Source organism: Heliangelus exortis, chromosome 22 (genome assembly GCF_036169615.1).
Source record: "Heliangelus exortis chromosome 22, bHelExo1.hap1, whole genome shotgun sequence".
Lineage (NCBI taxonomy): Eukaryota > Metazoa > Chordata > Aves > Apodiformes > Trochilidae > Heliangelus > Heliangelus exortis.
In genome coordinates, this window is record NC_092443.1 from 8604523 (window position 1) to 8621812 (window position 17290).

The following is a 17290-nucleotide window of genomic DNA, read 5'->3' on the forward strand; positions in this document are numbered from 1 at the left end:
TAATTTTTAAGTGAGAAAAATAAAATATCTGTATTTCAACAAATACTCCAGACTCGTTTTGATACAAAATTAATCTGCTGCTTGTTCAGCAGTATTCAGTCAGCTATCAAGCAAAACCACTGTCACAGCACTAAAAAAAACAACAAACACCCAATGGAAAAGACACTCTGAACATGGATAAGCATTCACATAAATAGGGGCTAACAGAAAAAGGAAATAAATGGCCATCATTGCTGGTTTCCTCATTTCTCCAACAATCTCCCCCCCCAGCATCTAAAGCAGATGCTGGTTCAAAAGAGAGCAGAATTGGTCTATGCCTGAAAAACTTCCAACCAGCCATTCTGTGCCATTTTCTGCTGTTTGTCTAAAGATGCAGACTTTGTTACAGGCAATGGGAAAACCAGTCCAGCCTTTTTCCTCTCTTCCCCAGCTTCATCTCATCAGTTTGTAGGAAGTGTTAAAAGTGAACAGTGCAAAGAGTTTCTCCTGCTGCCATGCAGGGAGGCAGAACTCATTCAAGTGACTCCTGTAACAAAGCACAAACATCTCCTATTAGTCACAGCAGTTTTATAAGGAAGCTGCCCTTTAAATCCAATTTTAAAGAAAAACCCAAACGCTCTCATCATGAACACTGCTAATATTCATTTGGTCTATTTCACCAAAAACCTCAATAGATGCCAAAACATCAGACACTTGCACCCTACAGAAGCTGTTCTGTTACACATGCAGAGAAATGAAGCCAGATATCAGTCTCATTTTAGCAGCCAAGCCTAGAGAGGGCCATCAAGTAGATTTAATGCTGGGAAGCAGAAGCACAGCCTAGTGGGCTGCCAAATGCTTCAACTTCATGACTTGTATATAATTTTATCACACAGGCATCAACTTTCCCTCCCCCTGAAAGTCCAAGCACCAGCCTTAGTCTATGATTAATGGGCTAATTTCTAATTATAGAAATCTAGAAGTATTTCTAATTATAGAAATCTGTGTCCTAAGGGGACGAAAATCAAGATAATTTCAGCCCTTTCCTAGGGTCATGATTTATAGTCTAAGCTGTACCACAAATGCATTTCAGGTTCTCTTCTGAGGGAAGGAACACAAGATGGAGTCAGCAGCTACTGACACATTTCATTCTCTCATCCTCTTCCTCTTCCTGAAACGAGCACTTCTCCTGATTTGAGGAGCACTGCTGTCACCCACATCAGTGCAGGACTCCAAGACAGACTGTGGAGCATTCTCTTCAGCTCCCATGCCCTGCAACATGAGCAGAAGAGAGTTATTAACACCATGAGAGAGAGCACATGTGCAAAAGAAGCCCTTCAGCCAACTTTTTAATTTAGGGAGCTCAGCTCTGTATACTCCAATCATCTCTACTCACATAAAACAATTTGGGCTGAAGACCTTAAATGGCACACACACAATTCCCCTGATATTTCTGAGGTTTAAAGGATACACACAATGAAAACCAAGGGCCTCATTTCAAAAATACAGCAGATTATAAACTGTCAGAGGAAAGGAGATGTGACACCCACCCCTGGGAACTATCATGTCAAGTTTAATGTGCTACACAAAACACTTGTGAGGACTGGGGGCTCACAGCTGAGCAAGAGAGCTCTTCTTTTTATCAGCTGCAAAACTTTGCTTAGTTAAAAGAACTAAATTTCTGCTGCACTGAAGAACAGCAGGGATTTCAGCCAGGGTTCCCATGCAAGCAATGTTTAGCTGGCAGTAACTTTTTGCATTTAGTCCCTGGCAGATCTGTTTTACCTGATTTAGCAAATCAGCATCTTTGTCTCCAGACTCATCACCTGTTAATTCATTCCCACAACTCTCTTCCTCAGACACTTCCTTCTCACTCTGCCACTCCTCTTCATCACTCTCTTCATACTGCTTCCTGCTGGCTGACAGAGTTGTTGCCACTTTTGGAGGAGGCAGAGTTGCAAGTACAGCTGGAAGTGTGAAGGCTGCCAGGAATCTGGCTTTCAGGAGGAGGTAAGCAGGGTTATCACCAAGTTTCTGCTGCACCAGTTCCCCAATAGCCTGGAAATCAACCCCAGTGCCCTCCTCCTGACTGCCACCAGAAGGCAGCAGACATGCTGCTTGCTCCTCCAGAGCTGCTTTCTGCAGAAGAAGCTTTGAGAGGGTTTTTAAGTTGCACAAGAAAGGTGGCAAATAAGGCAACCTGGTTTGCAGTGGTGGTACCTGGACACCTTGTTTCCCATTCAGCCACTCCTTCACTTGCTCCTCATCCTCCAGGGAAATCAGGCTGAGGTCAAGCACATTCTTTTCTGCACTGGGGCTTGGCTGGGGTGAGCTGTCAGCAGGCTGGGTGGTTGGAGGTTTGGAGGCAATGGGTCTGTTTTTCAGTGTTTCAGAGTTCCTTGGGACATTGTTACGGGGAGCTGGATCTCCTGGCTGGAGCACAATCCTTTTTGTGATGGTGCTTGGATTAGAAGATGATCCATTTGTTGTGGTGGAGTTGTGGCTCTTTCCCAAGTTGGTGAAGCTGGACACAGACTGGGAATCAGATCCTTGAGTGCCTGGAGGTGGCTGTGTTTGGGGCAGCAGCACAGCATGCAGGGGTGGTGCAGGAGCAGACTGAGCTGCAGAGGAATCAGAAGCCTTGGAAGAGCCATCTGGACACCCTGGTGTTGCAGAACAAACAGTGGATGTGGTGCACCCAGGACTTGCTGAGGTTACAGGCAAGAGAGCTGTGGAATGCTGAGCTGTCTTTCCCAAAGCTCCTCCTTCTAACTGGGCACTTGGTGCTTTTGTCTCCACACTGCTGGGGTGAGGCACATTTGCTCCAGCTGGTGCAGGTGACACCCCTAGGCTGGGGACATTGCCACTGGAAGTCACAGGAGCAGCTGGCAGTCCTTGGGGAACACCCAGCACAGTGGTGGGGAGCAAAGCCTGTGGGGTTACAACCCATGTGAAAGGCAGCACACTGCTGAGATTCAAAGGTGAACCAGGCTGTGGAGTTATCAGAGCAGGCAGGAGACTGAGTGGCCTCTGGTGTGTCCCATTACCATTCAGCTCACTGGTAACTGGTGTGGAAGGAGACAATTTGTTGGTGCCAGCCTCAACACCAACAGGCACCACAGCAATCTGATGTGGCACAAAAGCTTGGTTTTGTAACACTACTGAAGCTGAGCTACCAGCCAGGACCTGACCATTGCAGCCCCCCTGATTTGAGTCCTTCTCTGCTGCAACTAAAGCCCCTCCAGCAGGGCTACTTTCCAAAGCTGTCTCTTTCAGTTCCTTATTGGACTGTAGTTCTGTTCCCTGGGAAGAACTGTGGCTTTCCCCAGTTTCTGACACTGATGAGGAATGGTTTTCAAGCACAACAGGGGTAGAAGTTGAACCTGCAACAGCAGGAAAGGCTGGCAGAGGAGCTGGTGCACACTGTACTGGGTTATTTGTACAATTTACTGCTGCAGCTTTGCTCCCTGCTGGTGCAGAGGGAATGAGTTGCTGTAGTGGGTGCTGGATTATCACAGGCCCTGACACCAACACCCGTGGGGCAACAACAACTGTGCCCTGCATGGCCTTCTTAGCTCGGGATTCTCTCAGCCTCTTCTCCCTCAGTAATTCTGAGACAGTTTTAGGCTTCTGCCTCTGCCCTGGGGCTGGAAGAGCTCCCTGCATGGCAGGAGTGCTGCCCTCCAGGACACTGGAGGACATCTCCCTGGCTTTTAAAGCAACAGGTCTCCTGACAGCATTCCTTGGAATGCCCCTCCGGGAGTTCCTCTGAGTACAGGGCTGGGATGAATTGCCTAAAGAGAAGGGAATATAAAAATAGGAAAAAAAAAAATTAAAAAGATTGAACAGTACTTCCCAAAGCCATGCCTTAGCTACTAAGCATCAAGCACCCTGCCCAGGAAGTAGGAAAAATCCCATTTCCTCAACACTATAGTCTTGATTTCATCAAGCCCCATCCCCACATCCTTCAGGTAACTGATGCACCAAGCTCAAGGTTCAGTAATGACCTTGTTTTCCCCAGAAGTCACAGATGGGCTGGGAATGCACCAGGAATGCAGCAGGAACTGCACTGGGCAGCACCACGCTGGCACTTTGCACCAGCCAAGGTGACAACAGCAAACTGGAGTTTTGGCCAGTGCCAACACCTTGCTGAGAAACACATAACAGCAAGGTTTGCAGAACTGGTGGCCCAGTGCCACTGGTCTCCTGGACCTGCAGGATTTTTTCAAGTCCTTACCAAAGGGTAACATATTTAGCCAATAACTGAGAATCCAAGAGCAAGCAAAATTGAGTAGGACAATGTAGTTTTGTTCCAAAGGTCCTTCAGTTAAATTGGTTGTTAAAGTAAAGGTGATCACTTCAGTGAAAGTTCTTGCACATCAGAGAAATAAATGTTCTGGTAGGTACCTGAAGAAGTCTCCGAATTTTGGGAAGCCTGCCAAAAAAATTATATTAAATTATACTTCTGAGATATCTCAAGATCATTAAAACAGCACAGACGTGAATCAAACCCACGTCTGCCAACATCCTGTGCATTTTATTCCACTTCTGAACCCAAACCAACTGGTAACACCTGCATACAAACAGTGCCACTGGCCAGACACAATGAAAAAATCTAAACTTGAGTCAACATTTCAGGGGGAAAAGCTTAAAAATGGCCCAGGACCAATACCTGCTGTGTTCTTGTGTTATCCTGGAGCAGCTCTGCCTGCCTTAACCTTCTCTCACGAATAATCTTCATGCAGCCATGGGTATCAATCTGAAACAGCTGCAAGATGAGAATTGCACTAAAATTTGATTAGGAACAAAAATATTCTGGTAGAGGCAGTGACAATATGGGATGGAGGGGAGAGGCTTCACATGCAGGGAGGTCTGGGGGCATTTTTACACTTATAGAAAAAATCCTCAGTGTTAGATTTTGGATGCTGGATTTATTTAACACAAAGCCATGAGGATCAGATTAACCCAGTAATGACATTATTAGTTTAAAGAACAAACTATTATTTAAGCATCAAACACAGAAATAAAGATGACCAGTGTTTAAAAGCAGATAATGTTCCTGAGACACCAAACCCTACCTGAATGAAAAGTGTGAAGAGAGGAGTGCTCTGGAGACTGACAGACTTCATCTTCTCCTGGATGGAATCAGCTGGAAGAGAGTCCAGAATCACAATCAGCTGGGCATTCAGGTACAGGAGGGACAAAAAGTAGGAATTAGGATCCCTGCTGGGTCACCACTACCTTTTGTCTGGTGAAAAGCCATCTTCCCAGTCTGCAGGGTGCAAGGCATGAGGACATTGCCCACCCAGGGTGTCACTGCCATCAGCAGCTTCCTGTCCAGGCTCATTCTCCTCAGCCTCTCTCTCTCTTGCCTGAAAGCTTTCTCAGGGATGCTCTGCAGTCCCTCAGGGTTCTGGCTGACAGAAGCACCAACTCCAGATAATTTATTTAAAATCTTTGAATGCTGCACATGAATGAATACATAATTAGAGTTCTAGGTAGGAAGATTCAACCATAAATACTCTCAGGACAAACTATTCACTGGGCAGTTAAAAAAAAAAAAATAATTAAAAATTTGATTTGCCTCGAGACTACAGTCTGTGATTCTATCAAAAAAACATTTCCCATAATTACATTCTGGCAGTGTTCACATCACAAAAGGAGGTCAGGTGGAAGAGACACTTACAAGTTTCTTCAGAGAGCATGTGTTGTGTCTTAACACTCTTCTCACATCCTCCAGGCTAACCCGTAGCACTTGCTTTCCACATCTGGAAGCCTTAAAACAAAAATTTACAAGAGAAGGTAAAAGATAAAGTATCTCACAGAAAATGACTTGCACTGACTGCACACAAGGAACAAACTTTTCAAAATTTCTGATGTTGGAAGCATCTTATTAAATGAAGTCAGCCCTGACTTACCTTGCCTTTCAGTCCTTGTGCATTATCACAACACCAAATCTCTTACTTTGTAAAAGCCTCTGTTTGAAAAAGCCCCACACTGAGGGTGAGAATTTATCAGATGATTCTCTTTGCATTTTTTGGCATAATCTGATTAGGGGTGAGAACCCAACTCCAAATCAGATACAGATGTGTACAAATAACTCAGCTCTTCCAAACAAAGCCTGTCACCAGGGTAGACAGACACCATCATTCACTTGATAATTCTGCTTTATGAAGATAGAAAGGAAGTTTTGTTTCTGTGACACTATGAGTAGGAGAGAACACAGCTGTTTTCTAAGTAATACATGGGGAAAGCAGAGCTAGAAATCTCTGCTTAATCCCACAATTGTTTCCAACAGCACCCCCAAATGGCACGAGGAGAGAGCAGCCAACAGAGACAGGAAAAAGCTGCTTCCACCTGCACATCATGAACTCTCCTAACAACTGCATCTCCTGGTTGCTTCCCACCTAAGCTCCAACCCAATCACGAACAGACTGAGAATCCCAGGATTCACCTTGTTTATTACTTCTATTGGATTCTTCACAATGATGTCTGTGGAATGGGGTCGTGCAATGCCCCTCAGCAGGGTGTTCAGCTCTGATGTGTTACTGGCAGCTCTGTCCTTGTCTCCATCCCACGCTGTGCTTGGAACTTCACTGCTCAGGATCCTCACGTCAGCGCTCGCAGGAGAGAAAAGGGAAGGAGTTTGGTACCTTCCCTTGTTTGAGTCCTGGGTGTTTGTCCTTGTTGGTATCCACAAATCAATGCTGGGAAATGCACTCTCCTCCTTGCTTGCTGTCTCCTCCTCTGAGCTGTCTTCTAAGTCCAGCTCAATGTCTTCACTGCTGCTCTCTGAAGAGCTGGAACTCTCTTCCACGTGTCGGCGTTTTGGTGCCCTACATCTTTTCTTCTCAAGGCAAAAAAAAGCACAGACAAGTTTTAGCTTCACCCTTGACTTCCAAATATCTCAAAGCATGAAGTTAAGAAGTTTTATGGAGCAGTACCCCATCAGTAGGGTGCCACTTACAAATGGATACTTCTGCTTTACTGCTGCAAAGATTAACTAAATCCAGAGCTACTGACACTTGCCTTGGGTCGCAGATTTTTATTGGTTTAGATTCTTGTATGAAAAAAAGAAAAAAGCTACAGATAGAGGAATGTCTGTCCTAAAAACTGGTGCACGTGGAAGAACAAACTAAGTACAGTGCCCCACATCCACACACCTGGGTTTCCAGGAACCCTTCCCTGGTGCAGGTGCTCTCCCAGTGGAAACAAGACCATCCTTAACAGGGAGAATTTCTGGAGTGCCTGGTACCAAAAGTGTGAACTTGTGAGGTACATACATGAAAACCTAGGTAATATTCCATCCTTACAGGCACTTCAAGGCATTAAAATTTCTGAATAATATACAGATATATAGCAAAGAAACATTAGACCTTCAGACCAATAAAAAATTAGACTGTAAACATCTACAACAAACATCTTGACTGTGAAATCTGTGTCACCTTCTGTATTGATTTCACAGGACTTCACTTAAATTTAGAGAATCTTGGTTAAAGAGAGGGGATTAGTGACTAAAAGTGACTTAGAAGGATTTTATACAATACCTTGGACCCAATCATGAGTTTCCACTTGCTCAGGCATTGGGAGCCAGTTCGATGTGGCAATTCAGAGGCTATTTTACTCCAGTGACCTTAAAAGGGTCAGAACAGACCTATTAATGCAACAGACTGAGCAACAGCCCTTCCCAGTGCAGAACAACATACAGTTTGTACTATACAGTTTGTACTATACATTTTGTACTATACATTTCCTTAAGGAAGACAGAGTTACCACATGACTTGATCCCAAAACCTCAAAACCCAAGCAGAACTACACACTCCCTTGCAGCAGTAAGAGAGCACTGAGAAGGAAGCTTAAACTGAATGCTGAAAAGTTTCTGTTTGTGAACTGAACTGTCCTAGAGAAAATAAGAGAATTCTTTCCCAGGCTGCTGTGAGGTGAACTCACTCCTCTGAAGTGTCAGAGCTCTGGCATGCTGCTAACACAGCTACAACTCTACTACACAGTCCCTCAGTGCACACTACACAATGTAAGGAAGGCTGAAATCAACAGTGTAAAGTGGAGCCTGCTGGTACCAGCTGCAGGGCTTAAAATACAAGAGGAAAAAACTTCAATGATAAATTTCTTCATAATAATTCTCTCTGAACTTCTAAGGATCAAGCCACAGAAACACTTACCCAGGCCATGCTTTTGAACCAGCTCAATTAGCTGCTCCTCTTCCTCTAAACTCCACTTGCCTTTCTTTACATCACAGTGCAATGCTTTTAAGTACCTTCAAAATGAAAACATTAAAGTAAGGAACACTCAAACCTGTTTGTGCAGTTCTCATCATCACTGCACACTCCAAGGCTGAGCAAAACCAGCACTCCTTCTCAGATCTTTCCTTCTTCTAAGGGGTCCTACCCCTCCTCCCTTAATACAGCACAGCTACAATCTCTTTTGTTCTCCAAAATCCCAGGCCACATGATTAAGAATTACAAACAGGCAGCTGTAAAACAGGTCACTGAAATCAGGACAAACTGTGCTCTGAGCCTCCTGAAGTTGGATCCCAGGCTGAAAATTGCTCAGCACCTCATTATTGGGGTTCAGTGACAGAAGTCACTGACAAGCTCATTTTCTGATGCACAGACAATAGATGGATGTCAGCCTTCCCTCCCTGGGTGCACTCAGTCATGCTTGATTTTCAGCAACATCCTTCTCACCTTCTGCTAACCCACAGGCAATGGCAGCTGAGGCAGAAATGCCCTGTTCTCTCTGCTGAACTCAGTTTCAGCTTTTTGACTTCTGTAACTACAACTGCAGGGTTATGTGGAGACAGCGAGAGAGCTATATTGAGACCACAACTACTTTCACAAAACAGCCCTTAAAGTGGCACAGTTTTAAGCACATCAAACATATTTGTTCAGGTAAGTTGCACCTTAGCTCTGAGCAACAGGTCTGAAGGCAGAGTTGCTACACTTGGTGTACTGACCTGTCTCTGCACTGAGCATCACTCCTCCCTGGCACTTCTGTCCGAATCTTGTACCAGTCACGCTCCCCATACTTCTTCACTGCAGCCAACAGCATCTGTGTGCACCCAACAAACCAAAAGTTGACATTTCTATCAGTGTAGAAGTAAATAAAACTGCTTCTGTCCATGTTGTGAATCTCTGAACACAAGTGTTTCTGAGCTTCTAAGCCCTCTTGTCTTGTAAACTGCCCAGACCAATGTTTCCCACCCCTCTGTCCCACTGTCAGAGCCCAGAGTTTGCAGCCAGGCAACAACTCAACCCCAACCTTCCCATTTTTTGCACCCTGCAATTCCAAATATCAGAGAACTGAGCATACAGCATCTTCCTCTGGTGTCCAGGGTCCTTTCCTCAAGCTGGGGTCCACACTCTTTGTCCATCTGTAAATCAGCTGAGCAGAATCTCTTCCTTCCATGTAATAAGCAACTGAAAATGCAAAGGTGAATTTTTTTTAGTCTGTTGTAAGCAGTGTCTCTTCCTCCACTGGCACTGTGACTGCAATATATTCAGTTGATCCCTATAAGCAGCACTTTAATCTCATGCTAAATACTTCAAGTGATGGCACACAACAAGAACTGAAAGAGCATCCTCCCAACCATCCTCTTTCACTCAGCTTGCCAGAAAGGGGTTTTTAGAAACAGGCAATCTGGAGTTTCAGGTGAGCTGCAGCCCTGGTGTGTCCTGTGTAGATCACAGGCTAGAAAGGTCAGGTGGAAACACAGAACTGTGACTACCCTGAGATGGAAACATTCCTAGGAAATAAAACTTCATGAATCCCTTGAACTGTAGCAGGGTGGGTGTCCCACTGTGCAGAAACATCACCAGAAATAAGCCTGGGAGAATGGAAAAAAATGACAACCAGGATGGGTGAGTGGAAGACATGTTCACTTGTGGGTCACTTACTTTTCTTGTATGGGATATGACTTCCTACTCTCATCTCTTGAACAAGCTCTAAAAGCATCTGATCTTCACTTTTGGTCCATTCTTTCCTTTTCAGGTCTTTGTTATAGACTTGATACTTCTGCAAGCACTGGAAAGGTGTCCTGTTTGTCTTAAAACAATGAAAACAGAGCTGCTCAGATAACTGGATATTTATGACAAAACAAAGCAAGAGGACAAGACCAAACAGTACAAAACTTTTGGTATTAAGTATTAATTAGCAATGAATTAACATGAATGTCATTTTCTGAAAACTGATCTGAGGCAGGGTTAAGTCAGAATTAACTGATTGTCCCCTCCTGTTTCTGAGCCCAGAAGACCTTACCCCCAGCTCCTGGGCTATAGCCTGCCAGTCCAGATACCCATGCTCAGCAGCTGTCTTCTTCAGCCTCTCTATTTCATCCTCAGTCCATTCCTTTTTGTTGATGCTTGGATGCTCCCAATTCTGCCAAAACTTCCTCAGTTCTTCTGAGCTACGTTGTCCCTCAAACTGAAAGAAACATCAAAAATCTGTTTGTCCCATAGCTGGGACCAAACACAGGACTGACAGGAACACTGACACAAGAAATATATTTTTTGTTCCATCTGTGTCTCTTCCCTAAGTTTTCCAGGATTAAATAATTGAATTTAACCAATAACATCAAAGCTTCAGTACTTCTGTCAACTTCAAGAAATGCTTGATGGCAACAGTGGATGCAGACTGGAGCAGGTCAGGTAATTCTCAAGAAAAGGGACACAGGTAACAGAAATAAAAACAAAAAGCTGATCTCCCAACTTACATGGATGTTGGAAATTTTGTCCCAGTCATGCTCATCAAATCTGCTTCCAAGCAATTCACTTTCTGGGAGTTGGCTAAAGCAGAAGGTACAAAGACAAAGAAAGAACCATATTAAATGATTAATTAAACAGTCACTTTGTCTTCCATATTTTGCTTCATTCTTCCCACATGTTATTGACTTCCATAATTTGGAAGAGCATAAAGCTCCTTAACTCACTAACTTTGCCCAAAACTCTTTTTCTTCTTGAAAGAGAATTCCCTACAAAATTATATTAATTTGGCAGGAGAAACTATTGATGCAATAATAAAACACATTGCTCCAAACACATCAGAGCAAGAGCTCAGAACTACTTAATAATTTCAGAGCTCTCTGTCCCTTCATTGCTCAATCAAGAACTATTTGAAGCAGCACCTCTGCATTGGGTATAGACACTACATTTGTAGATCAAGACCCAAAATATGATTTTTAGGAAAGAACTGTGGAGATGAGAGCTCTGCAGAGTTTCAGCAGCACTTATTTTTTTTGCAAGCCAACACAAATAAAGATTTCTCCAAATGTCACACCTAGAAGTATTGAGGAAGAAAGGAACTCTAAGAACAGACTTTCATTTTCACCAAGAACATAAAAAGACAACTTCTTACTTAATTGCCTCTATTTCTTGCTCCAGTTCTTTGATTTGCTTTTCCAAGATCTGTCTCTCCATTTCAGTCTTGACTTTTTCCAGCTTCTGATTCCAATAACTCATCCTGTTCAAAGACAATGTTATCATTTCTTAGGATGACAAGGTGGGAATGGTGCTGATGGCATCAGGAGACATCGTGGCAGAGATGGTTTCTCCATCAGCATTGCTCTTTCATTCAGGTTTATTTCCACACTACAAACAACTGCTTGTAGCTCAATTTTCCTACATTGTCCTGGTTTTGCCCTTTCAGTGGAAATCACTGACCCAGAACAGGTCTCAGATTAACCATTTGGGTATTTACAGAGAAAGCTGCTGCAAGACCAACAAAGACAAAAAAATCTCTCACAGGAGCACAGAGAGATCTCCCAGGCCCAACCCAGACAGGCAAAGCATCTCTGCTGTGCTTTGTAACGTTCCCAAATCACCAACAGTTCACACAAGGACTTGCTGAAGGAAGATGGAATCTCTGTGTGCCTCCTCTCCTTCACTCCTCATCTTCCCCTCAGCAGCAAGCAGGTTTTACCCAGCACTTACTTCAGTAACTTTGGCTGAAGCAGACGCTGCAAGCGGTCGCTCACCACTGATTTCTGCAGCAAAGTCTTCTCTCTGCTTTTCCCTGGAGAAATCAAAATAATTGAGCATTCCACTGCCAGGAAACACAGAGATCCACTGCTAAAGTGTCCCCCAGGGTCTTTAAGAACAGTTCCTCTTCATTAGCTGCACAGTTCTGTTGGGCAAAGCAGCAGCCAGAGGGAAGTGATTCTGTTCTGCAGCAGAAGGAGGGAAGTCACCTCTGACCTGAGCCTGCTGCTGCCTCTTGCTCAGTTTTAGATCCAAGGAGATCTCAATAAAAATCACCCAGGTGGCCCCTGAACTTCTTTTATGTCACCACTACCCTTGCACAATCTGGTTCAGAGCTCACAAGAGCTCTCATCAAAACAAACAGGAATGAGAGAAGCGACTCAGTAATCCCTCGGTGAAACAATTTACAGAGAATCTCACTCACTTTTAACTACTTTTTTTTTTTTTTTTTGTGGAGTCAAGTATGAAATATCAGAAGAGTTGATGTTCAATATGGTGGGGGACAAGTTAGCAGTATGGAAACATCCATGTTACAGCTCTTACAGGACAAGGGGTTCCTTACATTTTGCTGAAATCAGTTGCTCAAAGGATTTTATGCCCTGAGCTGCCTTCTCCTTGGCATCTTCATTGGAAGGAGGGCCCTAAGGAAAACCAGATATATTGGAAGAGTCAGATACACAGAAAATCACTCTTTCTCCTTAAAATTATAGCATGAGCTGCTACAAGAAAAAAAAAAAAAGAGAAGAAAAAAAGAGAAGAAAAAAAGAGAAGAAAAAAAGAGAAGAAAAAAAGAGAAGAAAAAAAGAGAAGAAAAAAAGAGAAGAAAAAAAGAGAAGAAAAAAAGAGAAGAAAAAAAGAGAAGAAAAAAAGAGAAGAAAAAAAGAGAAGAAAAAAAGAGAAGAAAAAAAGAGAAGAAAAAAAGAGAAGAAAAAAAGAGAAGAAAAAAAGAGAAGAAAAAAAGAGAAGAAAAAAAGAGAAGAAAAAAAGAGAAGAAAAAAAGAGAAGAAAAAAAGAGAAGAAAAAAAGAGAAGAAAAAAGAGAAGAAAAAAAGAGAAGAAAAAAAGAGAAGAAAAAAAGAGAAGAAAAAAAGAGAAGAAAAAAAGAGAAGAAAAAAAGAGAAGAAAAAAAGAGAAGAAAAAAGAGAAGAGAAGAAAAGAGAAGAAAAGAGAAGAAAAGAGAAGAAAAGAGAAGAAAAGAGAAGAAAAGAGAAGAAAAGAGAAGAAAAGAGAAGAAAAGAGGAGAAAAAAAGAGGAGAAAAAAAGAGGAGAAAAAAAGAGGAGAAAAAAAGAGGAGAAAAAAAGAGGAGAAAAAAAGAGGAGAAAAAAAGAGGAGAAAAAAGAAGGGGAAAAAGAAGGGAAAAAAGAAGGGAAAAAAGAAAGGAAAAAAGAAAAGGAAAAAGAAAGGGAAGAAGAAAGGGAAGAAGAAAGGGAAGAAGAAAGGAAAAAAGGAAAGGGAAAGGGAAAGGGAAAGGGAAAGGGAAAGGGAAAGGGAAAGGGAAAGGGAAAGGGAAAGGGAAAGGGAAAGGGAAAGGGAAAGGGAAAGGGAAAGGGAAAGGGAAAGGGAAAGAGAAAGGGAAAGGGAAAGGGAAAGGGAAAGGGAAAGGGAAAGGGAAAGGGAAAGGGAAAAGGAAAGGGAAAGGGAAAAGGAAAGGGAAAAGGAAAGGGAAAAGGAAAGGGAAAAGGAAAGGGAAAAGGAAAGGGAAAAGGAAAAGGAAAGGGAAAAGAAAAGGGAAAAGAAAAGGGAAAAGAAAAGGGAAAAGAAAAGGGAAAAGAAAAGGGAAAAGAAAAGGGAAAAGAAAAGGGAAAAGAAAAGGGAAAAGAAAAGGGAAAAGAAAAGGAAAAAGAAAAGGAAAAAGAAAAGGAAAAAGAAAAGGGAAAAGAAAAGGAAAAAGAAAAGGAAAAAGAAAAGGAAAAAGAAAAGGAAAAAAGAAAAGAAAAAAAGGAAAAAAGAATTGGTAACTCCAGCTTGTGCCAAGTGCCACATCCAAACTGCTGAGTGACCTTTAGTAACAAACCAAGCTGGGACACTTCCAGCAGGTAAATCCATCCATGGTTACACAGGCATTTCCCTCAGAAAACTCAAGTTTCAAAGACAAATCATATTCCACAAGTATTTTAAACAGCCTGGAACTGGATCGTGGAGATGAGGACAAACAATCAAAGTGAAGTTCAAAACTCCCCATGGCTTTGCAGAGCTCCCTTCCAGATGTCACAGCCAGACAGGGGTTACAGAAACAGTCCCAAAAGAGAGCAAGAAAGCAGCAAGAGAGGAAAAAAAAACATTTCAAACTAAGGAGTTCACTGATACAAAGGGGAAATGTCACAGGGGTTTAACAGCTACACTTCAAATCTATCAAAACAGACACACCAGCAGCAACCAACTCCTATTTATTTACTTACAATTCCTGTTGTTTTGTCCTTGAAGTATGGCTTCAGAAAATGGCCCAAAAATATATTTGCTGGAAGATTTCTACCATCTCCTGCTCTTGCTGTTTTTGTGCCACTGAGCTCACTCATGATTTCCTTCTGCAAGACAAGAATTAAAACAGGATCAGCCTCTCCTCCAGATTCCTCATTTCAGAGAGCAGTGGCTGAGCCATCACACTCATCCCAGCCTGCAGTAAAAACAGGGTGAGATCAGTGTGTGAGGGAAAAAGAGGATCTGGAACTTCACAAGTTTGTACACTGTGGGTGATCTAAAAAATAATAAATCTACTAACTCACTACTACAAGATAAAACATAAAATGCCCTAGTGTAGCTTTTTTGTGGTGAGAAACATGGACACAGGAGTCAGATCAGGCACTGAAAGCCCAGCCAGGTGAGACTGGTTTGAAATGGCACAGAGAGGATGAACCTGGCTCCTCCCCAAGCAACCTGAGCACTGTCTTGGGATCTGAATAAGGGACTCCAAGGGCTGCACCCCATCCCACTGGTACCTGGATTAGGAACATCCTGCAAACTTGTACTGGGCTTGACAGGGAGGGGAAGATGGCAAATGGCACCCCAGAAAAGCAGAGGGAGGTTTTGCTCCTGTTTCACTCACCTGCTGTTCTTTGTTTTGTGCAATGAGAAGATCAACTTCCTCAATCTTTTCCTGAATAACTTCCTGGTACACGTGGTTCATCTGCAAACAAGTTTCTGGATCCTGGGGCAGGCTGCTTTCCATGTCATCATCATCACTGCTGTCATCTTCTCTTTCCACTTCCTTGGAGCAAAGGAGGAATTTAGGAAAGGGGGGAAAAGGGCAAAAATGCTGGCTTGAGAAGCCAGGTGTTTAACATCACTATTTTTGTAACTAATGCTTCCAGTGTGCTACAAAACTGATTTGCAAAAGAACTGGAGGCACAGAACTCTCTCTCCCTCCTGGCAGCTGCTCTGAACACCCCCTGAGGCAGTTACCACCCCCCAGCCCCCTTCATCCTGACCATTCCTCCCATCTGAACCCAAAGCTGCCTCCAAACCTTGCCAGTGCCACCAACTGCAGAACTGTAAGGAACCTGCACAACAGGAGCACTTTACACTGGGATAATTAAACCTCCAGGTCTGCTGTTCCAACTTCCCCAAGCTGCAGAGTCAGTCAGCTGCCTGCATTTCCCCAGAACAGGGTGAAATATCCCTCCTGCTCCCTCCAGCAGGCAGGTGGGAAGGGGCTTAAGGGGGAAATGGTTACCATGTCAGGGGGAGAATCTGAGCCATCATCTTCACCATCATCTGCTGGGCAACAAAAACACAAAAATGCTGACTGCAGTGAGGTTAAAACAAACCCAAACAAGAACACAACAGCTTCAAAAACAAAGACTTTGTTATGAACACAAAATAAAGCACAGCAGTCTCTCAAGCATCACCGACAGGTTTTGGATAGCAACAATATTGCCAAGTACAAATGACATTTAGTTATAATCCACACCTGCACCTTTTTTGGTTTGGAGTAGGAAGGAAAAAGCAGCTCCCTGATAACTACAGTAACAACCCAGCCCCTGCAGACCCTGGTAAATGAAAGGCTCCAGGACATGCAGCCAAGCGAGCATTCCAGCTCAGTCCAGCCCAGAAACGAGCACCCAGCAGGCTGCCCACACCCCTACAGCCACAATGTTCAGTTTTGCACTGAGAGTGGCTGCAGATTTCTGACACACAGACACACACCCACAGACACACACACACACAGACACACACACACACACAAACAGACACACACACAGACATAGACACAGACACACAGACACCCCCCCCCACACACACAAACACACACCCACAGACACCCACAGACGCCCAGACACACACCCACACACACACACGGACACACAGACACACACACACACACAGACACACACACACGGACACACAGACACACACACACACACAGACACACACACACGGACACACACACACACGCACACACACACACACACACAGACACAGACACACACACACAGACACGCACACACACACACACAGACACACAGACACACACACACACAGACACACACACACAGACACCCCGCAGGCTCCAAACCCCACTGGATGCAGTGACAGCCCCCAGGGAATCACAGTGAGTTTCAGGAGCAGGGCCAGGCTGTCAGATCGAGTTTCAGAGCGGGGTTTGTGCTCTCACCGCCCCCAGCCCGTGCCCCCTCCCCGGGCTCCTGCTCCTCCCCCCCTGCCCTGGCTGGAAACCTCCCCCGGGGGGCGGGATGGCTCCCCCGACCCTCCCCCCTGTCCCGATGTGGGTTTAACCATGCAAACGTTCCAGACATCAGTGAAAGAGGCTTCCGCAGCACGGATGTTGCCTGAGGGGACGCCGGGACCCTTCCCAGCGCCCGGCAGCACCGGGGAAGGAAGGAGGGGGGGGGGACCCAGGAAGGGGGCTCCGCTCCCTGCCCTGAGGCCAGGCAGACCCCAGAGCAGGGAGGGAAGGGGCAGCAGTGCCCCTGCTCCTCAGCAATCCCCGCTGAGGGTGGGGAGAGCCGAACCCGGGCCCCGCCGAACCCGGGCCCCGCCGAACCCGTACCGGAGCTGAGGCTGCAGTCAGACACCGCCGCCTCGATGCCGGCCCCGCCAGGCTGCAAGCTCCGCTCCAACTCCTCGATCTCCCGCCGGATCTTCTCCCGCTCGGCGTTCAGGTCGAGGAGAGCGGGGGAGAGCTCAGCGGCACCGCCCGGGGGGCTCCGGGGCCCGGCCCGGCCCGCTCCGCCGGACATGGCGGAACCGCCACCTCCCGGGCCGCGCCGCGGGCCCCGCCCCCTCACCCCTCAACCAATCACCGCGGCGCACCGCGGTCAGCTGACACCCGCATTACGTCACGCCCAACACCCAATCGC

General features: G+C 44.9%; 1 protein-coding gene across 5 annotated transcripts; it reads right to left on the reverse strand.

The window, feature by feature from the left end:
* SNAPC4 (small nuclear RNA activating complex polypeptide 4) lies at positions 1–17290 on the reverse strand. Of its 5 annotated transcripts, none has more exons than XR_011730235.1 (23): positions 16981–17290; positions 15643–15686; positions 15016–15177; positions 14372–14497; positions 12535–12613; positions 11925–12006; positions 11350–11454; positions 10709–10781; positions 10255–10419; positions 9894–10041; positions 9310–9416; positions 8954–9048; positions 8160–8254; positions 7527–7612; positions 6434–6829; positions 5666–5755; positions 5221–5443; positions 5058–5128; positions 4652–4747; positions 4387–4414; positions 1765–3773; positions 1057–1251; positions 1–526 (listed from the first exon to the last, which is right to left on the reverse strand). XR_011730235.1 is itself a non-coding variant. In XM_071765918.1 (23 exons), the coding sequence occupies exons 1-22, from the start codon at positions 17168–17170 to the stop codon at positions 1126–1128; spliced, it is 4596 nt and encodes a 1531-aa protein (XP_071622019.1). In that variant the 5' UTR covers positions 17171–17288; the 3' UTR covers positions 1–526; positions 1121–1125. The 5 variants fall into 5 exon arrangements, 4 of the variants coding, with proteins under 4 accessions (XP_071622019.1, XP_071622021.1, XP_071622020.1 ...); XM_071765918.1 differs by having other exon boundaries at positions 1121–1251; positions 16981–17288; XM_071765920.1 differs by having other exon boundaries at positions 1121–1251; positions 15643–15683; positions 16981–17287.